We start from the raw sequence: 25,594 nt of genomic DNA, 5'->3' as shown, positions 1-25,594 counted from the left end.
ACACACAGACACACACACACACACACACACACACACACACACACACGCGCACACACACACACACACACACACACACACACAGACACACAGACAGACGCACACACAGACGCACACACACACACACACACACACACACACACACACACACACACACGCTACAAAAACGTTGCTTTTTCATCATTTTGGACGTTTTTTTAAAAACAGTTTCTCAATAAAAAATGTTTTATTTCGACGTGCTCGGTATCAGCCGATACGAAGGTTCAGGTATCTGAATAGGCAAAAAGAAACAGTATCAACATCTGTACTTTAAAGACAGGAAGTGCTGAAGGTTTCGGGAGTGTTTGGACTTCCTGTCGACTGAAAAACAAAGAAAACGTCCCGTTGCTTTTCTCTGTGAATGCTTCTAAGAATTGTCGCCATCTTCTATTCTTCAGTTTAATCTCTTAACTTTATAGTTCATTTTGACCCAAAAAACTAAAATAAATCTTCTTGTTTTTCTTCACTGAAAGTAAACAACATTTATACTTTGATATAGCTCAGAAACATTTTATTTATGAGGGAAGAGGCGGTGTTAGCACAGCACGACCAATCTCAAACATCTACCAGAGCTGCATATTTTATTTAAGAAGAGCATACAGTCACTGCTTCCTAAAACAGGAAGGAAAGATGGCAAAATAATAGCCCACGCTGTTATACATAAATCAAAACGCTTATCAATATCACCCCCCCATCAGTCAGGACCAAGATCTGACCATAGTTACACGTGTCCTTTCCATAAGCTGTCGTTGCTTTAGGCCATTATTTCAGTTGCAGCCCTGAAGTAACTGATTAACTATTCACTGAGGGTTTCATAGAGATAAAGAACAATAAAGTTATCAACAGTCTGTGATGGCGGTTCTGTATGTAATACGATATTTGATGTGTGGGATGGTCGGTTTAATATTTAACTTTGGACTTTTGGACTGAGAATTATTCTATTGAAGCTGTAAATTCATGTTGATTAACTCTTATCAGACCTGATCCTGATCAGACCTGATACTGGTTCATCCAGACAAAGGAAAGGTAGTTTGTGTCTTACAGTCTCAGTAAAGTCTTAAATATGTAACACGGTTCATATATGATCCTCCTAAACTAATATCCTGTTAGTGATATGTGGAGAGTTTACAGCCTCTTCTTCAGAAACTGTGTTGGTCAACGTGAACAAATACTGAACATCTAAGATCAGCTACGATTGTTACATCATCACATCACTGAATATATATTTAGTCTTCTGATGACAGTCACATCTTCATCAAGAGGTTTAGAGCTTCTTACCTGTTTGTTGATGCAGGTACAGCAGCTCTGAGTGCTCAGTCTTCGTGTCCACACGTCTTCTCTCAGTCTGACTGATCAGCAGCTTCCCACCTGAGTTGTTTCTCTGAAATCACATGACCAGAGCAACCAATCAGACTGCAGCAGTGTCTCACCTGTGAGGACTATAAAACTCTACTGAAGGTACAGAGAAAGATAAAAAAAAACATGATTATTTTTCTGTCAGATCCAGAGCAGAGAAAACCAGTCTGATGATCTCTGAAACATAAAGTGATGCCAGCAGATATTTAAAGCGCCCATATTCTGCTCATTTTCAGGTTCATAACTGTATTTTCAGGTTGTACCAGAACAGGTTTACATGGTTTCATTTTCCAAAAACACCATATTGTTGTTGTACTGCACAGCTCTCTCTCACTGCTGCAGATCCTCTTTCAGCTGGTCTCTGTTTTAGCTACAGAGTGAGACCTCTTTTCTTCTTCTTCTTCTGTACTATCTTTGATTGGACTTGCACATGCTCAGTAGCTCAGATGTAGCTCATGTCAGCTAGCTAGCTCCATAGACAGTAAAAGAAAGGCTGTTTCTCCACCTTCAGTCAGTTACAAGGCAGGATTAGCTGGGAGACTTCTTCTAAATGAGGGCGCACATGGAAGTAGTTCTTTTGGAGATTATGGTGAACTTGTGTGTGTTGTAGCAGTGCTTTGCTATTGAGAACGAGGTAGCATGCTAGTGTTAGCGTTAGCATGCTAGCGTTAGCATTAGCATGCTAACGCTAAAGCTACGAGCTAACGGTTGCGGTTAGCCAGCTCGTTTCGGCTTGTGACGTCACAAGCCGTGCCGATTTTGAACAGCTGACCCGGAGACTGAAGGCAGGACACATTCAGAAACCGTGTGGTTTGTGTGTGTGTGTGTGTGTGTGTGTGTGTGTGTGTGTCTCTGTGTGTCTGTGTGTGTGTGTCTCTCTGTGTGTGTGTGTGTCTCTGTGTGTGTGTGTGTGTGTGTGTGTGTGTGTGTGTCTCTGTGTGTGTGTCTGTGTGTCTGTGTGTGTGTGTGTGTGTGTCTCTGTGTGTGTGTGTCTCTGTGTGTGTGTGTGTGTGTCTGTGTGTGTGTGTGTGTGTGTGTGTATTCTGATGATGTGTGTCTCTTCCTGTCTCCACAGAATCTTTCTGATCACATCAGATCCCAGTTTGATTTAAAGTCAGCTTCTTCATCACTCTGAAGAGGAGATCTCAACTCTCCAGGAGGACCAGGAGACCTGGAGATGGGGGGTTCAGGGTCAACAGTAAATGAGGAAGCAGGGTTAGTAGTGGTAGTAGGTAGGAGTAGTAGGAGTAGGACTCCTGGTCCTTGCAGCTCCATTCACTGGGGGGGGGGTAGTTTAGCAGCAGCATCAGCAGCAGGAGCAGGAGGAGGAGGAGCTGCAGCAGGACTGATAGCAGGAGGAAGATGAGCTGCAGCAGGACTGGTAGCAGGAGGAAGATGAGCTGCAGCAGGACTGATAGCAGGAGGAAGATGAGCTGCAGCAGGACTGATAGCAGGAGGAAGATGAGCTGCAGCAGGACTGATAGCAGGAGGAAGATGAGCTGCAGCAGGACTGGTAGCAGGAGGAAGATGAGCTGCAGCAGGACTGGTAGCAGGAGGAAGATGAGCTGCAGCAGGACTGGTAGCAGGAGGAAGATGAGCTGCAGCAGGACTGATAGCAGGAGGAAGATGAGCTGCAGCAGGACTGGTAGCAGGAGGAAGATGAGCTGTGTAAATACTATAAAAAACTGAAGTATAAAGAAAGTAGAAGAACTGAGGAAAGAGTGCATGGAGGTCGTTGAACTGCTGAAGAACAACCTGAAAGAAATAAAGATGATGAGAAGGAAAGAGCAGCTGAACTTCAGGCTGGAAAGACTCTGACAGACATGGAGGACTTTCAGAAGATTATATATATATATATATATATATATATATATATATATATATATATATATATATATATATATATATATAACTATATCCATGCATATATATACATCTCCTAAAGGCAGAGATGGAAAGAGCTGGTATCTGTCCTGTAAATGATTTTTGACTATTGGATAGCATTGTTTTTGTTTTGTTATTTAACATTATAACATAAGGAATGTAAAATGTTTCTGTTTCTTAATATTAAAAAAAACATGGCTGTTTGTGGACAGCGGTATGTTGCCTACCTGTACCTTTGTGTACACACACACACACACACACACACACACACACACACACACACACACACACACACACACACACACACACACACACACACACACACACAGAGTAGAAGTTGACCTTTGTGTATGAAGTCCTAACGGAAGTTCTGTGCAGCGCTGAGTCAGCTGAACCAGCGGAAGCAATACAAACAGCAGGGCGCATGCGCAGCGGCAGCAGGGTGAGAGATCGTGCTGCTGATCGACCCACAAACTTCATTGAACTTTCAATCAACTAAAAACCTTTAATGTTTTATTTCTGTTTTTCGCGGCGAACTGAAGACAGACTGCCACGTCACAGAGCAGGTGACAAACAGCACGAGACACTCCGGAGCGCGAGACCTGTGGCCGTTTGTCCAACGCGGAAGTCCTGTCTGAAAGGTCTGAATTTAAAATATATAGTTTTATTAATTTTATCTTAACAGCCGGTTGACCTACAGGAGGGTTAATCAGTTCAACCAACAGAATACATTACGCAAAATATTTCGTTTTAATTCGTTTATTTCTTTATCAAACGGAAATATTAGAAGTACGTTTGACTTTAACTTTGTTTTAGTGTTGTGTTAATATTCTTTTTACTACTGACAGCTTCAGTTAACATGAAACAGCCCCGAAATCACCAAACCCACCAGACTCCATGTAAATAATCAGGACTTTTAGTGTGTATAGAGCCAGCATATCTCCACCAGACTCCATGTAAATAATCAGGACTTTTAGCGTGTATAGAGCCAGCATATCTCCACCAGACTCCATGTAAATAATCAGGACTTTTTAGCGTGTATAGAGCCAGCATATCTCCACCAGACTCCATGTAAATAATCAGGACTTTTAGTGTATATAGAGCCAGCATATTTCCACCAGACTCCATGTAAATAATCAGGACTTTTAGCGTGTATAGAGCCAGCATATCTTCACCAGACTCCATGTAAATAATCAGTGATTTTATCATCGTACAACACACTTCATTCAAAGTGGACAGAAACTAAATAAAACTACCAAAAGCCGTCTTGGTTCATCTGTCCACTGTTCCAACAATCACCACTCTGGTTTGGTTGAAATAAACCCTTAATTCACTATTTACATGTGGAGATATGCTGGCTCTATACACGCTAAAAGTCCTGATTATTTACATGGAGTCTGGTGGAGATATGCTGGCTCTATACACGCTAAAAGTCCTGATTATTTACATGGAGTCTGGTGGAGATGTGCTGGCTCTATACACGCTAAAAGTCCTGATTATTTACATGGAGTCTGGTGGAAATATGCTGGCTCTATACACACTAAAAGTCCTGATTATTTACATGGAGTCTGGTGGAAATATGCTGGCTCTATACACACTAAAAGTCCTGATTATTTACATGGAGTCTGGTGGAAATATGCTGGCTCTATACACACTAAAAGTCCTGATTATTTACATGGAGTCTGGTGGATGTGGTGATGGGGATTTCAGGGCAGAAATGAGTCTTTGAATCTTTTCCTTAGTTGAGGGATGAAGAGGAGTCGGCTGCTGGCCGTGCTGGTGGGCGGGATCTTCTGCGTCGCTGTGATGTCACTGTACCGGATGCTGGAGCTGATGCAGGGGGCGGAGCTTCAGCAGCGCTTGGATACGCCTATTGGACAGGACGAAGTGAGTCAGCACCCAAATTTCTCCCTTATATTATCAACCTTAGCATTAAACTGGCTAAATGGCATATCCATAATTGTGTTTGTGTAACCAATCAGCATGCTTGTGTGCAGGATTTGTCCCGCCTCCAGCAGAAGATTGACAAGTTAGAGCTTCTCCTTAGCGACAACAACCGTCTGGTTGCTACGCTGCGGGACACTCTGATCCAACGCAAAGCATCATGGGAAACAGGACGAGGGGCCAACGGCAGCTCAGGCTCCACCCGCCAGCTGCCTGGTTGCCGATTGGCTGAAGAGATGAAGGACGGAACTGATGGAGTGCAGGTTAGCTTAGCATAGTATAGACTAAGGTTAGCTTAGCATACAGTACCATCTCAATCAATGGTTTTGATTGATGTTATTTCCTACATTGTAGATTCATATTAAAGACATCAAAACTATGAAGGAACACATTTGGAATGATATAGTAAACAAAGTGTTAAAACAAACCAGAATATGTTTTAGATTCTTCAGAGTAGTCACCTTTAGCTTTGATGACAGCTCTGCACACTCTTGGCATTCTCTCTCTGCTACAACAGTAGCTGCACGCTAACAACAGTAGCCGCACGCTAACAATAGTAGCTGCAGCTAGCTAACAACAGTAGCTGCAGCTAGCTAACAACAGTAGCTGCAGCTAGCTAACAACAGTAGCTGCAGCTAGCTAACAACAGTAGCTCCACGCTAACAATAGTAGCTGCAGCTAGCTAACAATAGTAGCTGCAGCTAGCTAACAACAGTAGCTGCACGCTAACAACAGTAGCTGCACGCTAACAACAGTAGCTGCAGCTAGCTAACAACAGTAGCTGCAGCGCTATCAACAGTAGCTGCACGCTAACAACAGTAGCTGCACGCTAACAACAGTAGCCGCACGCTATCAACAGTAGCCGCACGCTATCAACCGTAGCTGCACGCTATCAACAGTAGCTGCACGCTATCAACAGTAGCTGCACGCTATCAACAGTAGCCGCACGCTATCAACCGTAGCTGCAGCTAGCTAACAACCGTAGCTGCAGCTAGCTAACAACAGTAGCTGCACGCTATCAACAGTAGCTGCACGCTAACAACAGTAGCCGCACGCTATCAACAGTAGCCGCACGCTATCAACAGTAGCCGCACGCTATCAACAGTAGCCGCACGCTATCAACAGTAGCCGCACGCTATCAACCGTAGCTGCACGCTAGCACGCTATCAACCGTAGCTGCACGCTATCAACAGTAGCTGCAGCTAGCTAACAACAGTAGCTGCAGCTAGCTAACAACAGTAGCTGCACGCTAACAACAGTAGCTGCACGCTAACAACAGTAGCTGCACGCTAACAACAGTAGCTGCACGCTAACAACAGTAGCTGCAGCTAGCTAACAACCGTAGCTGCAGCTAGCTAACAACAGTAGCTGCAGCTAGCTAACAACAGTAGCTGCAGCTAGCTAACAACAGTAGCTGCAGCTAGCTAACAACAGTAGCTGCAGCTAGCTAACAACCGTAGCTGCACTCTATCAACAGTGGCTGCAGCGAGCTAACAACAGTAGCTGCACGCTAACAACAGTAGCTGCACGCTATCAACCGTAGCTGCACGCTATCAACCGTAGCTGCACGCTATCAACCGTAGCTGCAGCTAGCTAACAACAGTAGCTGCACGCTAACAACAGTAGCTGCAGCTAGCTAACAACAGTAGCTGCAGCTAGCTAACAACAGTAGCTGCAGCTAGCTAACAACAGTAGCTGCACGCTAACAACAGTAGCTGCAGCTAACAACCGTAGCTGCAGCTAGCTAACAACAGTAGCTGCAGCTAGCTAACAACAGTAGCTGCAGCTAGCTAACAACAGTAGCTGCAGCTAGCTAACAACAGTAGCTGCACGCTATCAACAGTAGCTGCAGCTAGCTAACAACAGTAGCTGCAGCTAGCTAACAACAGTAGCTGCACTCTATCAACAGTAGCTGCAGCGAGCTAACAACAGTAGCTGCAGCGAGCTAACAACAGTAGCTGCACGCTAACAACAGTAGCTGCACGCTAACAACAGTAGCTGCACGCTAACAACAGTAGCTGCACGCTAACAACAGTAGCTGCACGCTAACAACAGTAGCTGCACGCTAACAACAGTAGCTGCACGCTATCAACCGTAGCTGCAGCTAGCTATCAACCGTAGCTGCAGCTAGCTAACAACCGTAGCTGCAGCTAGCTAACAACAGTAGCTGCAGCTAGCTAACAACAGTAGCAGCAAGCTAACAACAGTAGCAGCTAGCTAACAACAGTAGCTGCAGCTAGCTAACAACAGTAGCTGCAGCAAGCTAACAACAGTAGCAGCAAGCTAACAACAGTAGCAGCAAGCTAACAACAGTAGCTGCACTCTAACAACAGTAGCTGCAGCTAGCTAACAACAGTAGCTGCACGCTATCAACAGTAGCTGCAGCTAGCTAACAACAGTAGCTGCAGCTAGCTATCAACAGTAGCTGCACGCTATCAACAGTAGCTGCAGCTAGCTATCAACAGTAGCTGCAGCTAGCTAACAACAGTAGCTGCACTCTAACAACAGTAGCTGCACTGCTAACAACAGTAGCTGCACTCTAACAACAGTAGCTGCAGCTAGCTAACAACAGTAGCTGCAGCTAGCTATCAACAGTAGCTCCATGCTATCAACAGTAGCTGCACACTATCAACAGTAGCTGCACGCTAACAACAGTAGCTGCACGCTAACAACAGTAGCTGCACGCTATCAACAGTAGCTGCAGCTAGCTATCAACAGTAGCTGCAGCTAGCTATCAACAGTAGCTGCAGCTAGCTATCAACAGTAGCTGCACGCTATCAACAGTAGCTGGCTGCAGCTAGCTAACAGTAGCTGCAGCTAGCTAACAACAGTAGCTGCAGCTAGCTAACAACAGTAGCTGCACTCTATCAACAGTAGCTGCAGCTAGCTAACAACAGTAGCTGCAGCTAGCTATCAACAGTAGCTGCAGCTGCTATCAACAGTAGCTGCACACTATCAACAGTAGCTGCAGCTAGCTAACAACAGTAGCTCCATGCTATCAACAGTAGCTGCACGCTATCAACAGTAGCTGCACGCTATCAACAGTAGCTCCATGCTATCAACAGTAGCTGCACGACTATCAACAGTAGCTGCACGCTATCAACAGTAGCTGCACGCTATCAACAGTAGCTGCACACTATCAACAGTAGCTGCACGCTAACAACAGTAGCTATAATATTTTTTTATTTTATTTGTTGATTTTTTCAACATTTCTTTCAGACCTTTTTTGCCTTTTTTCAAAGATTTCTTTTTGTCGATTATTTTTTGTAAGATAATATTTTGGGGTTTTCCCTTTATTAGACAGTGGATAGACAGGAGAGAGGGGGAGACACGCAGCAAAGGGAAGCAGGCCGGATTCTAACCCGCACCGCTGTAAAGGACTCGGTCTACATGGGCCCAGGCTGTCCTGGCCGAGCTCCAGGCCGCCCCTTTCTTGTGTATATTCCCTAATACGTCCCTAATACTAATGTATTGACCAACAGAAAGGCTCAGTATAAATAAGCCTCTACATCACAGCGTAGTACTGAAGGTACTGAGTATTTGTGTATTTTCCCGGCTGCAGCTGCTGGATGTGTACGACCTCCTGCCCTTCGATAACCCCGACGGGGGCGCCTGGAAACAAGGCTTTAAGATCCGTTACCAAGGCAACGAGTGGGACGAGCAGCCGCTGGAAGTTTTCCTGGTTCCTCATTCACACAACGACCCAGGTGAGACACACACACACACACACACACACACACACACACACACACACACACACACACACACACACACACACACACACACACACACACACACACACACACACACACACACATACACACACACACACACACACACACACACACACACACACACACACACACACACACACACACACACACACACACACACACACACACACACACACACACACACACACACACACACACACACACACACAGACACACACACACACAGACACACACACACACACACACACAGACACACACACACACACACACACAGACACACAGACAGAGACACACACACACACACACACACACACAGACAGAGACACACACACACACACAGACACACAGACACACACACACACACACACACACACACACACACACACACAGACACACACACACACAGAGACACACAGACAGAGACACACACACACACACACAGACACACACACACACACACACACGCAACAGGAAGATATGAATTATTACATTTAAATAAAGTCATAACTGGGTTTAACTCTCTGTGTGTGTGTGTGTGTGTGTGTGTGTGTGTGTGTGTGTGTGTTTCAGGCTGGTTGAAGACATTTGACAGGTATTATGAGGACCAGACGAAACACATCCTGGACAACATGCTGATCAAACTGAGTGAAGACAGCAGGTACTCCTCTTCAGCTCATTTCAGTTCAACCCTATTCACAGAGTCAGATCCCAACAGGAGCTATCTCAGGACACTTCACACATAGAGTAGGTCTAGACCACACTCTATCATTTACAGAGATATTACACAATAGTTCACTGAAGAAACTAGAAAACGTACGTAGGGAAGGAAAGAAGTGTGGAATAAAGGAGGCAAAGAGGGAAAGAAAAGGGAAGGAAGGAATAAATAAGGAATGATGTAAACGGTCAAAAAGGCAACTTTTTTGTTGCCTTTTTGTCGCCTTTATTAATAATATATGTTTGTGATCATCAGGAGGAAGATGATTTGGGCAGAAATCAGTTATTTCTCCAAGTGGTGGAACGACATCGACGAGCAGAAGAGAGAGACGGTCAAAAGGTAACGTTTGATTAATACTCTGGCCTCCGTCATCTACACCATGTTAGGGTTAAAGTCAGATTTCTAAAATGTCTAAAAGGTTTAAGGGCCCTATTTTAACGACCTGAGGTCACGGCGTGTTTAGGTGCAGGTGTGTTTAGGGCGTGTCCAAATTCATTTTTGCTAGTTTGACGGTGGTAAAAAGGGTCCGTGTGCCGGGGTCATGGTTCTAAAGGGTTGACCTTAGTGTCTTCATTAATCAGAGGTGAGTTCTGGGCGTAACATGCAATCAACCAATCAGAGATCATCTCCCATTCCCTTTAAAAGCCAGGCGCGTTTGGACCTTGGAGCATTGCTGTTATGATGGAGGATTTGCACCGTAATATTTGTATCTGTAATCTTCTGCATGTGTGTGTGTGTGTGTGTGTGTGTGTGTGTGTGTGTGTGTGTGTGCTGCTGTGCGTCCCTGTGTGTGTAACAAGCATAGTGTGCACGTGCTGTGCACGAGTCTAGGAGCATTTTACTAATGCTCTGTTAAAATAACAATGAAATGCTGCGTTATTGACTTTAGACCAGGTTTTTGTTGGTCAATGGTGCCATCACTTCCCACTGCCTCAAGATAGCAGTACTCCCAGAATGCACCTGAACACACCTCCCTGTAAGACCAGCAGAATGCACCTGAACACACCTCCCTGTAAGACCAGAATGCACCTGAACACACCTCCCTGTAAGACCAGCAGAATGCACCTGAACACACCTCCCTGTAAGACCAGAATGCACCTGAACACACCTCCCTGTAAGACCAGAATGTACCTGAACACACCTCCCTGTAAGACCAGAATGTACCTGAACACACCTCCCTGTAAGACCATGGGCCACAGATGGGCGCAGGTGCATTTGCTATTTAAACGACGTGGGCGCTGGATGGAAACTGATAACTGGGTCAGTCTTAAACTAGCAAAGACAGTTGGGTTGGGCTTCGTGCTGCGCCGGGTGAAGGATAGGACCCTAAAACTTTTCAAAAAGAAAAAAATATTTGATAAGCAGATCAGAACAACCAGGATGCAAAAGAAGTACAACTATGTAAAGCAACAAGTAGAAGTTTGGAGGGTTAAAGTCAGATTTCTAAAATGTGCAAAAGGTTTAAGTGTGAGTTGATTTTAAAGAAGTGCTGTAACTTGTTCCAGGAAGTAAACGCTGAGCAGAGCAAGTCTGATAATGTTCCTCTGAGTAACGCCTACCAGACACTAGAACTAGACCCGTCCATTTGCATGGTTGTATTTCAGTTAGCCTAACAGCTGGTTTGATTTGCATTATGGAAAGTACCCCATGCCAATCTCTATGTATGGTGAAGGGTATGTGATGATGGGGGGGGTATGGTGAAGGGTATGTGATGATGGGGGGTATGGTGAAGGGTATGTGATGATGGGGGGGTATGGTGAAGGGGTATGTGATGATGGGGGGGGTATGGTGAAGGGTATGTGATGATGGGGGGGGTATGGTGAAGGGTATGTGATGATGGGGGGTATGGTGAAGGGTATGTGATGATGTGGGGGGTATGGTGAAGGGTATGTGATGATGGGGGGGGGGTATGGTGAAGGGTATGTGATGATGGGGGGGTATGGTGAAGGGTATGTGATGATGGGGGGGGGGTATGGTGAAGGAGATGTGATGATGGGGGGGGGGTATGGTGAAGGGTATGAGATGATGGGGGGGTATGGTGAAGGGTATGAGATGATGGGGGGGGGGTATGGTGAAGGGTATGTGATGATGTGGGGGTATGGTGAAGGGGATGTGATGATGGGGGGGGGGTATGGTGAAGGGTATGTGATGATAGGGGGGGGGGTATGGTGAAGGGTATGTGATGATGGGGGGTATGGTGAAGGGTATGTGATGATGGGGGGGGGGTATGGTGAAGGGTATGTGATGATGGGGGGGTATGGTGAAGGGTATGTGATGATGTGGGGGGTATGGTGAAGGGTATGAGATGATGTGGGGGGTATGGTGAAGGGTATGTGATGATGTGGGGGTATGGTGAAGGGTATGTGATGATGGGGGGGTATGGTGAAGGGTATGTGATGATGGGGGGGCCAAGGGAACTGTATCAGGATCATAGTATCCTGGATCCATGAAATAACTGACCTTTCAAAATAAAAGCCTGCCTGCCTCTATGGGAATCTAACATAGGGGTGAACTGACTTATGCCCCCTGTATTTTAAGGAAGAACATTTATTTATTTACGATACATTATTCATTCACAAAGATAATTGGGGTCCTTAAAGGCTGGATTTTTCCTAATTTTTTTGATTAAGGAATTAAAATCAATTTCCAAAAGATGTTTTTTTTTATTCATCTTTCAGTCATCTTTAGCAGGGTGTGTAAACTAATGCTGAGCACTGTATATCAACTCAGTATCGCAATGTTATATCAAAAGTGTCGCGATAAGTATGCAATATTTAGATTAGTGGAGCGCTGCGTCCCGTCCGTTGGCTGTGTGGCTTAGTTGTGTTTGATTTAGAGCTTGAAAATGATGTTTCATTGGCCAGTTACCGTGCCACGTGCACGTTAGTGCACGTCAGTGCATGTGACCACTACATGACAAACCCTATTAGGGCTGGGACGATTCGGCGACATAGTCGACGTCATCGATTAGGTAAATGCGTCAACACAAATAATTTGCGTCGACGCGTCACTAAATAAAATAAATAAAACTTGCGTGCAAATTAATTAATGTAATGTGGAACTACTGTTTAGATACGCAGGTTCTAGGGACACCTAAACTGTAGCCCCGCCTTAGCTCCAAAGCTAGCCGAGCTCCTCCGCCTACATGCAGTTTTTTGTCAGGTCGACGGTCCAGTGAGTGAGTCAGAGATAGCACGAAAGGACGAGTATGGCTACAGGCGAAAGAGTGGAGGATAAGACGAGGACTGTCAGCTCCAGTAGTAGGCTACAGGTCAGAGAGTGGAGGATAAGACGAGGACTGTCAGCTCCAGTAGTAGGCTACAGGTCAGAGAGTGGAGGATAAGACGAGGACTGTCAGCTCCAGTAGTAGGCTACAGGTCAGAGAGTGGAGGATAAGACGAGGACTGTCAGCTCCAGTAGTAGGCTACAGGTCAGAGAGTGGAGGATAAGACGAGGACTGTCAGCTCCAGTAGTAGGCTACAGGTCGAGAGAGTGGAGGATAAGACGAGGACTGTCAGCTCCAGTAGTAGGCTACAGGTCAGAGAGTGGAGGATAAGACGAGGACTGTCAGCTCCAGTAGTAGGCTACAGGTCAGAGAGTGGAGGATAAGACGAGGACTGTCAGCTCCAGTAGTAGGCTACAGGTCAGAGAGTGGAGGATAAGACGACTGTCAGCTCCAGTAGTAGGCTACAGGTCAGAGAGTGGAGGATAAGACGAGGACTGTCAGCTCCAGTAGTAGGCTACAGGTCAGAGAGTGGAGGATAAGACGAGGACTGTCAGCTCCAGTAGTAGGCTACAGGTCAGAGAGTGGAGGATAAGACGAGGACTGTCAGCTCCAGTAGTAGGCTACAGGTCAGAGAGTGGAGGATAAGGCGACTGTGTGTCTGCGTTGTTCTGCAGTTGTTGGGTATGTGAGTGAAAATACATCTAACATGCTAAAGCATTTCCGACGCCATCACCCAGCTGTACCAATCACTGGAACGAGACAAAACAACTGTCCAACTTCTCCTCCCTACAGTGCTTCACCAGCCTTTAGATACACATATTTAAAGTTAAATTAAAGGGGGAAGAGCTTGGATGTTAAACAAGAGCTTATTCATTATTTTACCTACTGTTAAAAAAAGCAAGTACAGGTTAATCTCTCATACACTACTCTGTTTAGTTTTTATTTGTGTATTCCTCCTGAAAGTGAGTTTATTTGGTGGTTGGATTGGTCGCCTACTAATCCATTTTACTAATAATTAACATTCAGTGTTAAACTTTTTTAATAGAGATTTGAACCTTATTGAAATTTGTTACTAATTAATCAATGGGAAAATAATCACTAATTGAAAAAATAATCGTTAAACCCTACGCCGCGTAGTGTCAGTGTTGTTACTCTTTATAATATTAGTTTATATGTATATATGAATATATTTAATCATATTGAATCATCATGTTGTCTTCTCTTCCCTCTGTGGTGTGCGTGCTGCTCTGTGATTGGCCAGCCTGGTGGGGGCGGGGCAGCTGGAGATGGTGACGGGCGGCTGGGTGATGGCGGACGAAGCCAACAGTCACTACTTCGCTCTGTTGGATCAGCTGATGGAGGGACACCAGTGGATGCAGAGACACCTCGGTACCTCACTTCCTGTTTCCTGTCCCTGTCCACTTCCGGTTTCCTGTCGCTGTCTGAGACGGCCGTAGATATATTTATACACGTAGATACTGTCGGCTCCAGCGATCTGTGCTGTCTGCACGATCCGATATAAATACGTAGTAGAAAACGTGACGTGAAACACACGTTGTTCATTATGCAGTTCACGGCGGTCTGTTTTATTAAGTACTTCATGTCACTGATCCAACACCACATGAGGACGTCCGTGTACTACGCCTTGGTTGCTTTTCCTGTCTGTCTGACTGTCTGTCTGTCTCTCTGTCTGTCTGTCTGCTCTGTCTCTCTGTCTGTCTGTCTGCCTGTCTGTCTCTCTGTCTTCTTGTCTGCTTGTCTGTCTCTCTGTCTGCCTGTCTGTCTCTTGTCTGTCTCTCTGTCTGTCTGTCTCTCTGTCTGTCTGTCTGTTTGCTTGTCTGTCTCTCTGTCTGTCTGTCTCTCTGTCTTCTTGTCTGCTTGTCTGTCTCTCTGTCTGTCTCTCTGTCTGCCTGTCTGTCTGCCTGCTTGTCTGTCTGTTTGTCTGCCTGCCTGTCTCTCTGTCTGTCTCTCTGTCTGCCTGTCTGTCTGTCTGTCTGCCTGTCTCTCTGTCTGCCTGTCTTCCTGTCTCTCTGTCTGCCTGTCTCTCTGTCTGCCTGTCTTCCTGTCTCTCTGTCTGCTTGACTGTCATATATATATGTATATGTAAATGAGTGTGTTTAAAGTGTTGTTGTTGTTGTTTGTGTCTGCAGGTGTGAAGCCGAGCACCGGTTGGGCGGTGGATCCGTTTGGCCACTCCCCCTCCATGGCCTACCTGCTGAAGGGGGCGGGGCTTAGCCACATGGTCATCCAACGCGTTCACTACGCCGTCAAGAAGCACTTCGCCCAGCAGCGCACGCTTGAGTTCCTATGGCGACAGAGCTGGGGTGGGTGTGGCCACAGTTACATTCATCCCAAAAACTGTATGTAAAACTGACTCCACCCACTTCCTGTTTGCAGACTCCTCCCCCCGCAGTGACATCACGTGTCACATGATGCCGTTCTACAGCTACGACGTTCCGCACACGTGTGGTCCCAACCCGGCCGTCTGCTGCCAGTTCGACTTCCACCGGCTACCGGGGGGGCGGGTCTTCTGCCCCTGGACGATCCCGCCGCAGCCAATCACAGAGCAGAACGTCCAGGAGAGGTCCGCAGGGGGCGGGGCCAACGTTCATTCATAATTCATCATTATGCAGATTTATCATTTGTTCACCAACAGACTTTATTTTAATATTATGACTTTTTCTCTGACTTTATCCCAAATTAAGAAGTTAGTGAAGTGTGTCTCTGTGTGTGTGTGTGTGTGTGTGTCTCTGTGTGTGTGTGTCTCTGTGTGTGTGTGTGTGTGTCTCTGTGTGTGTGTGTGTGTGTCTGTGTGTGTCTATTTTTCAGACAGATTTATTATGTTTCAGTGTATTAAAATGTATTATGTGATTACCTGGTGTTTCTCTTTATATATATTTATATATGTCTGTTTCCCTCTCAGAGCCCTGCTCCTATTGGACCAGTACCGGCAGAAGTCCCGCCTCTTCCGGTCTCCAGTCCTGATGGTTCCCCTCGGAGACGACTTCCGCTTCGTGGAGGCGAGCGAGTGGGACGCTCAGTTCACCAACTACCAGAAACTCTTCGACTACTTCGACCAGCACCCTGAGCTGCACGTCAAGGTGGGGGGGGGGGGGGGGGGGGGGGGCAACTAATAATTATAAAAACATAACGGAGAAATTAGCTAGCTAGACTTTTTTTTTTTGGACAAAAACACAAAAAAACATTGAAAAAGCTCCAAAAACTTTCTTTTTAAAGCGACAGAAAACTGAAAAATGTGTTAATCTGTCCTGTCCCCCTGTTGGACGTCCCCCCTGTTGGACGTCCCCCCTGTTGGACGTCCCCCCCTGTTGGTCGTCCCCCCGTTGGACGTCCCCCCGTTGGACGTTCCCCCGTTGGACGTTCCACCTGTTGGACGTCCCCCCGTTGGACGTTCCCCCTGTTGGACGTTCCCCCTGTTGGACGTTCCCCCTGTTGGACGTTCCCCCGTTGGACGTCCCCCTGTTGGACGTTCCCCCGTTGGACGTCCCCCCTGTTGGACGTCCCCCCTGTTGGACGTTCCCCCGTTGGACGTCCCCCCTGTTGGACGTCCCCCCTGTTGGACTCCCCCCCTGTTGGACTCCCCCCCTGTTGGACTCCCCCCCTGTTGGTCGTCCCCCCGTTGGACGTTCCCCCGTTGGACGTTCCCCCTGTTGGACGCCCCCCTGTTGGGACGCCCCCCTGTTGGGACGTTCCCCGCTGGACGTTCCCCCTGTTGGGACGTTCCCCTCTGTTGGACGTCCCCGCTGTTGGGACGTCCCCCTGTTGGACGTTCCCCGTTGGACATTCCCCCGTTGGACATTCCCCCTGTTGGACGTTCCCCCTGTTGGACGTTCCCCCCTGTTGGACGTCCCCCCTGTTGGAAGTCCCCCCTGTTGGATGTCCCCCCTGTGGGAATCCTTTTCAGTGAAATACAGCCACACGTTAAGGCCCTGGCACACCAATCCAATTATCGGACGTCTTGACAGTCCGTCGTCAGTCTGAGGGGCCGTCGGCCTTCATTTGGGCCGTCGGCCTTCATTTGGGCCGACCTGACTTGCTGCATCGGAGGGCGGGCAGTCAGACTCAATGAGCCATCTGATTGGTGGAGAGCTAACCAGGAAACGGGGAGCAGGATGAGCGTGACTAGAGTCTCTCAAACTGACCTTTGTTGATCTGAAATGAAGACAGATTCAGCAGCTGCACGGCCTGTTTCTCTCTTCAGATGTTTCCAGAAACACGTTACGGTGAACTATTTTAGGACAATATGAGATCGTATTCTTAACGAGACGCCATGATGGTCGGGGAGCAGCCAGACCCACGTGACGCGTTCAGACGCGCACAACGTACGCTCAAGTCGGCGTCTCTTCGGTGTGTTCTGAGGAACTTTTTGGACATCAGGGAGACTGATCAGTCCGACTGGCTTTCTGCCGACGGTCGGCCGTTGGGTTGGTGTGTCAGGGCCTTTACACCGTTTAGCTGTCAGCATTTTAACCTTGTTTAATCCAGCTGCTAACTAATGGTATAGTGTCCACGACCTTCCACTTCTGGGATAGCTCCAGTGCAGCCAGATGTCCGTCCCCTTCCTCTGTCTCTGTGTTGGGGTTCTAACCTCCGGCTGATTTGTGAGGACTATGGTTAACTGCTCCTCAGATCTCTGCAGGGTAAATCCAGACAGCTAGCTAGACTATCTGTCCAATCTGAGTTTTCTGTTGCACGACTAAAACTACTTCTGAACGTCCACATGTTCCACCAAAACAAGTTCCTTCCTGAGACTATTTAGCAGAGGCACCGTGGCTCCGTCCGGAGCTTAGCCCCGCCCACGATGATTGTGATTGGTTCAAAGAGATGCCAGTTGACCAGAGCAGGTTGTCCTCCCATCCAGGAATGCTGTGTGGACTAGACAGACCCTCCTCTGCAGCGCTGTGGAGGAAGGTCTGGACATTAGGTATAAGATGGTTACCTGGTAACTCTCGGGACTTGAACCCCCGACCTTTGTGTCTGAAGGCCACTCTGATCTCAGTGATCTGATTGGCTGGAGATTAAACACAACTAGACAACGTGCAGGATTAATGACTCACTAGAACATTCTGAGAACAGAAACAGAAATCTAAAGTCTCCTCCTCCTCCTCCTCCTCCGTCTCCTTCTCCTCCTTCTCCTCCTTCTCCTCCTTCTCCTCCTCCGTCTCCTCCTCCTCTTCCTCCTCCTCTTCCTCCTCCTCCTCCTCCTCCTCCTCCTCCTCCTCCTCCTCCTCCTCCTCTTCCTCCTCCTCCTCCTCCTCTTTCTCCTCTTCCTCCTCCTCCTCTTCCTCCTCCTTCTCCTCCTTCTCCTCTTCCTCCTTCTCCTCCTCTTCCTTCTCCTCCTCCTCCTCTTCCTTCTCCTCCTCCTCCTCTTCCTTCTCCTCCTCTTCCTCCTCCTCCTCTTCCTCCTCCTCCTCCTCTTCCTCCTCCTCCTCCTCCTCTTCTTCCTCCTCCTCCTTCTCCTCCTCCTCTTCCTCCTCCTTCTCCTCCTATTCCTCTTCCTCCTTCTCCTCCTCTCCTTCCTCCTCCTTCTCCTCCTATTCCTCTTCCTCCTCCTCTTCCTTCTCCTCCTCTTCCTCCTCCTCCTCTTCCTCCTCCTCTTCCTCCTCCTCCTCCTCTTCCTTCTCCTCCTCCTCCTCCTCCTCCTCCTCCTCTTCCTGCTGTGTGTCTGCAGGCTCGTTTCGGGACTCTCTCTGATTATTTCTCGGCGCTGTCTCGGCGTGTGGCGGCGGCCGGGTCGACTCTGCCGACGGTGCGCGGCGACTTCTTCACGTACGCCGACCGGGACGACCATTACTGGAGCGGGTACTTCACCTCCAGACCGTTCTACAAACGCCTCGACAGGACGCTGGAGGCCACGCTCAGGTAACCATGACTACACACTAGCCTGACCAGCCAGACCCACATCCAGATGCTGGGTCTGGGTCTGACCCACATCCAGATGCTGGGTCTGGGTGGGTCTGACCCACATCCAGATGTTGGGTCTGGGTCTGACCCACATCCAGATGCTGGGTCTGGGTCTGACCCACATCCAGATGCTGGGTCTGGGTGGGTCTGACCCACATCCAGATGTTGGGTCTGGGTCTGACCCACATCCAGATGTTGGGTCTGGGTCTGACCCACATCCAGATGCTGGGTCTGGGTGGGTCTGACCCACATCCAGATGTTGGGTCTGGGTCTGACCCACATCCAGATGTTGGGTCTGGGTGGGTCTGACCCACATCCAGATGCTGGGTCTGGGTGGGTCTGACCCACATCCAGATGCTGGGTCTGGGTGGGTCTGACCCACATCCAGATGTTGGGTCTGGGTCTGACCCACATCCAGATGTTGGGTCTGGGAACTCCCCATTGGCTGGGCTCAAGCCGAGGGGCGGGATAAACGGTTGTCTTTCAGATTCCCTCTGCACCAATAGGATAGCTCTCCAACCAATCAGAGCAGAGCTAGCTGATGGATTCCACTCTAAACTCTGAACACGTCTTCCTTTTTTAAGAATGACTTCAGGGCCGTTCTTTGTTCTGTTCTCAAAGAAAAGCTGAACTCCAAGTCTTCAGAGATGCTGTTCACCAGCAGCAGCAGCAGCCATAAGCCCCGCCCACCCACTCTATACACGATGTGATTGGCCCGCCCACCCACTCTATACACGATGTGATTGGCCCGCCCACCCACTCTATACACGATGTGATTGGCCCGCCCACCCACTCTATACACGATGTGATTGGCCTGCCCAACCACTCTATACACGATGTGATTGGCCCGCCCAACCACTCTATACACGATGTGATTGGCCCGCCAACCACGCTATACACGATGTGATTGGCCCGCCCACCCACGCTATACACGATGTGATTGGCCCGCCCAACCACTCTATACACGATGTAAATGGCCTGCCCACCCACTCTATACACGATGTGATTGGCCTGCCCACCCACTCTATACACGATGTGATTGGCCTGCCCACCCACGCTATACACGATGTGATTGGCCCGCCCACCCACTCTATACACGATGTGATTGGCCTGCCCACCCACTCTATACACGATGTGATTGGCCTGACTAGAGTTTGGTTTTTCCAGCTCTCAAGCAGCCGTGAGGAAAAAAAAAAAAACAATTGGGAACTTGCATGCGGTTTATTATTTTCGAGTCAATTGATTTCACCAACCAATCATATGAGAGGAACCAGCTGTAACTAACGCAGGGCTGGAGGACTCGGCCTGGTGCCCGATGTCTGGAGTATGACTATTTTAGAAAAATAAATAAATTCAAAAGTCCACGTGAGATCTGTTTCTGATGCGCTGGATTTAACCAATCATCGAACTTCCACCTACCAATGAAACGAGTTCTAGCCAATCAGATGCAAAGTAGGGCGGGTCTTTGCCAAAAAGCGAGAGTGCGGTGTGGTCTCAAACTTGGAGCACGTAGATCCAGCTTTAGTTGAGAAAGGAGTTAAAAACAAATGGCGCTGGGCATGAATAGGACAAGAGGAGTCATACCAGTACGTTACAGGCAACGACGGATACAGCTGTGACTGCTCCTTCACTGACCCACATCCCCTTCACCATACCCCCCATCATCACATACCCTTCACCATACCCCCCATCATCACATACCCTTCACCATACCCCCCCATCATCACATACCCTTCACCATACCCCCCCATCATCACATACCCTTCACCATACTCCCCCATCATCACATACCCCTTCACCATACCCCCCATCATCACATACCCTTCACCATACCCCCCCATCATCACATACCCTTCACCATACCCCCCCATCATCACATACCCTTCACCATACCCCCCCATCATCACATACCCTTCACCATACCCCCCATCATCACATACCCTTCACCATACCCCCCATCATCACATACCCTTCACCATACCCCCCATCATCACATACCCTTCACCATACCCCCCATCATCACATCCCCTTCACCATACCCCCCCATCATCACATCCCCTTCACCATACCCCCCATCATCACATACCCTTCACCATACCCCCCCCATCATCACATACCCTTCACCATACCCCCCATCATCACATACCCTTCACCATACCCCCCCATCATCACATACCCTTCACCATACCCCCCCATCATCACATACCCTTCACCATACCCCCCCATCATCACATACCCTTCACCATACCCCCCCATCATCACATACCCTTCACCATACCCCCCCATCATCACATACCCTTCACCATACCCCCCACATCATCACATACCCTTCACCATACCCCCCCATCATCACATACCCTTCACCATACCCCCCATCATCACATACCCTTCACCATACCCCCCATCATCACATACCCTTCACCATACCCCCCCATCATCACATACCCTTCACCATACCCCCCCATCATCACATACCCTTCACCATACCCCCCCCATCATCACATACCCTTCACCATACTCCCCCATCATCACATACCCTTCACCATACCCCCACATCATCACATACCCTTCACCATACCCCCCATCATCACATACCCTTCACCATACCCCCCCACATCATCACATACCCTTGTTTCTCTCTGCAGAGCGACAGAAATTCTCTTCAGCCTCACACTCGCCGAGATGCGGCGTCTCCACGGCGACGGCCGTCTGGCGGCAGATTTCCCGGCGCGGGAACACTTTGGGCGTCTGACGGCGGGGAGGCGGAGCCTGGCGCTGTTCCAGCACCACGACGCTGTCACCGGCACCGCCCGCGACCCCGTGGTGGTCGACTACGGGAACAGGTGACTACTCCCTGTTGGCTCGTCGTTAGCACGTTAGCATTGGTTGGTTTAAGGTTCTCGCTACAGCATCAGCATTCAATGAAGAAAACATTTCAGTTAAATACAGAACAGGAAGGAGAACAGAGACAAAAACCTCAGAACAAAGGACAAATGTTAAACCTTCAAAGTGCTAAACACATCATGAATACGTTAGCATCTGCGCTAACTACAGCGTCTACGTATAATGTCTTGAACTGTTAGCGTTGGCATGGAAACATGTTTCTATCCTACGTTAGTGTTTTCAGAATGATGATTAAAAAAAGTTTCTTAATTATTGTTTAGTGTGTTAGCATCTCTTTAGCCTTTAGCGTTAGCTTGTGTTTTGTCTCATTTGTCCCTCCATGCTCTCTGTTGAAGGACGCCGTCGCCACCCGCAACAGTAACAGGTACCGCCTCGCTTAGCGTGAGCAGCTAGCGTTAGCTTCCCATTCATCATACCCGTGTTTGTCTGTCTGTCTGTCTGTGTCTGTCTGCCTCTCTGTGTCTGCCTGTCTGTCTGCCTCTCTGTCTGCCTGTCTGTCTGTCTGCCTGTCTGTCTGTGTGTGTCTGTCTGTGTCTGTCTGCCTATCTGTCTGTGTCTGTCTGCCTATCTGTCGGTGTCTGTCTGCCTGTCTGTCTGTGTGTCTGCCTGTCTGTCTGTGTGTGTGTGTCTGTCTGTCTGCCTGTCTGTCTGTGTGTGTGTGTCTGTGTCTGCCTCTCTGTCTGTCTGTCTGCCTCTCTGTCTGTCTGTGTCTGTGTGTGTCTGTCTGTCTCTGTCTGTCTGCCTGTCTGTCTGTCTGTCTGTCTGTGTCTGCCTGTCTGTCTGTGTCTGTCTCTGTCTGTGTCTGTCTGAATGTCTGCCTGTCTGTCTGCCTGTCTGTCTGTCTGTGTCTGCCTGTCTGTGTGTCTGTCTGTGTGTGTCTGTCTGTGTCTGTCTGCCTGTCTGTCTGTGTGTGTGTGTCTGTGTCTGCCTCTCTGTCTGTCTGTCTCTCTGTCTGTCTGTGTCTGTGTGTCTGTCTGTCTGTGTCTGTCTGTCTGTGTCTGTCTGTCTGTCTGTGTCTGTCTGTGTCTGCCTGTCTGTCTGTGTCTGTCTGCATGTCTGCCTGTCTGTCTGTCTGCTTGTCTGTCTGTCTGTGTCTGTGTCTGCCTGTCTGTCTGTGTCTGTCTGCCTGTCTGCCTGCCTGTCTGTCTTTCTGTGTGTGCCTGTCTGTCTGTCTGTCTGTCTGTCTGCCTGTCTGCCTGTCTGCCTGCCTGTCTGTCTTTCTGTGTGTGTCTGTCTGTCTGTCTGTGTGTGTGTGTCTGTCTGTCTGTCTGTCTGCCTGTGTGTCTGTCTGTCTGTCTGCCTGTGTGTCTGTCTGTCTGTCTGTCTGCCTGTCTGCCTGCCTGCCTGTCTGCCTGCCTGTCTGTCTGAGCAGGAAAAGTTTGAACTAAACTAACTTTTCTTTTCAGATTGTTTGAGTCGATCCTGAACCTGCATGCCGTGCTGCAGAGCTCCGCCCACTGGCTGCTCCTATTGGACAAGAGCCAGTACCACCACGACCAATCAAAACCCTTCATGCAGATGGTGACCTTTGACCTACTTTTTACCTTTGATTTATGCAGGAATTCTGTAATATTTCTATAGTTTTATCAATCAACATTATTTACAGCAACCAGCTGTTGTATTTCAGGTGGATGTGATGTCTGTGTGTGTGTCTGTGTGTGTGTCTGTGCGTGTCTCTCTGTCTGTCTGTCTGTGTGTCTGTCTGTGTTTCTGTCTGTGTGTGTGTGTGTGTATGTGTGTGTCTGTGCGTGTCTCTCTGTCTGTCTGTCTGTGTGTCTGTCTGTATCTGTGTGTGTCTGTCTGTCTGTGTGTGTGTGTCTGTCTGTCTGTCTGTGTGTCTGTCTGTATCTGTGTTTGTCTGTGTCTGTCTGTCTGTGTGTCTGTCTGTATCTGTGTTTGTCTGTGTCTGTCTGTCTGTGTCTGTCTGTCTGTGTGTGTGTGTCTGTATCTGTGTTTGTCTGTCTGTCTGTGTGTGTGTCTGTCTGTGTGTGTGTGTCTGTGTGTCTGTCTGTATCTGTGTGTGTCTGTGTGTCTGTGTGTGTGTGTGTGTGTGTGTGTCTGTGTGTGTGTGTCTGTGTGTGTGTGTGTGTGTGTGTGTGTGTGTGTGTGTGTGTGTGTCTGTGTGTGTCTGTGTGTGTGTGTGTGTGTGTGTGTGTGTGTGTGTGTGTGTGTGTGTGTGTGTGTGTGTGTGTGTGTGTGTGTGTGTCTGTGTGTCTGTGTGTGTGTGTGTGTGTCTGTGTGTGTGTGTGTGTGTGTGTGTCTGTGTGTCTGTCTGTATCTGTGTGTGTCTGTGTGTGTGTGTATCTGTGTGTGTCTGTATCTGTGTGTGTGTGTGTGTGTGTCTGTCTTGTATGTACAGCAACCAGCAACAACAACACCTGTTGTGTTTCAGGTGGATGTGATGTCATCGCAGGACGCTCTGCCTCAGAAGACGCCGCTCACGCTCAGTGACCAGCCCAGGTAATTATTTATTAATGAAACAATACGGTACACACACACACACACACACACACACACACACACACACACACACACACACACACACACACACACACACACACACACACACACACACACACACACGCGGTCAGTGACCAGCCCAGGTAATTATTTATTAATGAAACAATACGGTACACACACACACACACACACACACACACGCGGTCAGTGACCAGCCCAGGTAAAGGGGGCGGGGCTAATTTATTTAGAAGAAAGACGAAATGTGTTGAAAACAAATCTGGATTAAAAAGCAACAACAAACTCTAAAAAGGTAGAAAAACATCGTCTCATGTTTGTATTAAACTACAAATCCTTCTGCAGAGGTCTTAGTAATAATACGGTGTCTGAGCCCTGACATCCACAGAGGCTCCCGGCAGGGCTGTCCTCTTCCTCCCTCTTCCTCCCCTCTTCCTCCCTCTTCCTCCCCTCTTCCTCCCTCTTCCTCCCCTCTTCCTCCCCTCTTCCTCCCCTCTTCCTCCCCTCTTCTTCCCTCTTCTTCCCTCTTCCTCCCTCTTCTTCCCTCTTCCTCCCTCTTCCTCCCTCTTCCTCCCTCTTCCTCCCTCTTCCTCCCTCTTCCTCCCTCTTCCTCCCTCTTCCTCCCTCTTCCTCCCCTCTTCCTCCCTCTCCTCCCTCTTCCTCCTCTTCCCTCCCCTCTTCCTCCCCCCTCTTCCTCCCTCCCTCCCCTCTTCCTCCCCCTCTTCCTCCCCCTCTTCCTCCCCCCTCTTCCTCCCCTCTTCCTCCCCCTCTTCCTCCCCCTCTTCCTCCCTCTTCCTCCCCCTCTTCCCTCCCCCTCTTCCTCCCTCTTCCTCCCCCCTCTTCCTCCCCCCTCTTCCCCCCTCTTCCTCCCCTCTCCCCCCCTCTTCCTCCCTCTTCCTCCCTCTTCCTCCCCTCTTCCTCCCTCTTCCTCCCTCTTCCTCCCTCTTCCTCCCCTCTTCCTCCCCTCTTCCTCCCTCTTCCTCCCTCTTCCTCCCTCTTCCTCCCTCTTCCTCCCCTCTTCCTCCCCTCTTCCTCCCCCCTTCCTCCCCTCTTCCTCCCCTCTTCCTCCCGTCTTCCTCCCTCTTCCTCCCCTCTTCCTCCCGTCTTCCTCCCCTCTTCCTCCCCTCTTCCTCCCCTCTTCCTCCCGTCTTCCTCCCTCTTCCTCCCTCTTCCTCCCCTCTTCCTCCCCTCTTCCTCCCCCCCTCTTCCTCCCCTCTTCCTCCCCTCTTCCTCCCCTCTTCCTCCCCTCTTCCTCCCCTCTTCCTCCCCTCTTCCTCCCTCTTCCTCCCCTCGCCAAAGAAAAGACAAGAGCAGAGCGGGGGTAGAGGAAATATGCAGCCCAGCCCCGTAGTCGCGGCCGTCTCCCGGCATGTGAGGCGTCCTCCTTTTCGGCCG

General features: G+C 48.7%; 1 protein-coding gene across 1 annotated transcript in view; it reads left to right on the top strand.

Annotated features, from left to right (window-relative positions):
- The first annotated feature begins 3,676 nt into the window (after nt 1-3,676).
- Nucleotides 3,677-25,594, top strand: part of LOC144514132 (alpha-mannosidase 2-like) — a 33,396-nt gene continuing 11,478 nt past the window's right edge. The window contains exons 1-14 of the mRNA XM_078245330.1: nt 3,677-3,917; nt 5,019-5,163; nt 5,274-5,483; nt 8,783-8,927; nt 9,525-9,612; nt 9,925-10,008; nt 14,157-14,284; nt 15,046-15,219; nt 15,293-15,479; nt 15,819-15,996; nt 18,588-18,778; nt 21,466-21,663; nt 23,131-23,245; nt 24,117-24,184. Of these exons, the coding sequence (XP_078101456.1) occupies nt 5,026-5,163; nt 5,274-5,483; nt 8,783-8,927; nt 9,525-9,612; nt 9,925-10,008; nt 14,157-14,284; nt 15,046-15,219; nt 15,293-15,479; nt 15,819-15,996; nt 18,588-18,778; nt 21,466-21,663; nt 23,131-23,245; nt 24,117-24,184 (1,904 nt within the window). The 5' untranslated portion in view covers nt 3,677-3,917; nt 5,019-5,025. The remainder of the gene's footprint in view (nt 3,918-5,018; nt 5,164-5,273; nt 5,484-8,782; nt 8,928-9,524; nt 9,613-9,924; nt 10,009-14,156; nt 14,285-15,045; nt 15,220-15,292; nt 15,480-15,818; nt 15,997-18,587; nt 18,779-21,465; nt 21,664-23,130; nt 23,246-24,116; nt 24,185-25,594) is intronic.

This window comes from Sander vitreus, unplaced genomic scaffold, assembly GCF_031162955.1.
Source record: "Sander vitreus isolate 19-12246 unplaced genomic scaffold, sanVit1 ctg460_0, whole genome shotgun sequence".
Taxonomy (NCBI): Eukaryota; Metazoa; Chordata; class Actinopteri; order Perciformes; family Percidae; genus Sander; species Sander vitreus.
Note: the sequence above shows the minus strand (reverse complement) of the source record. Positions and strands in the feature narration are given on the sequence as shown.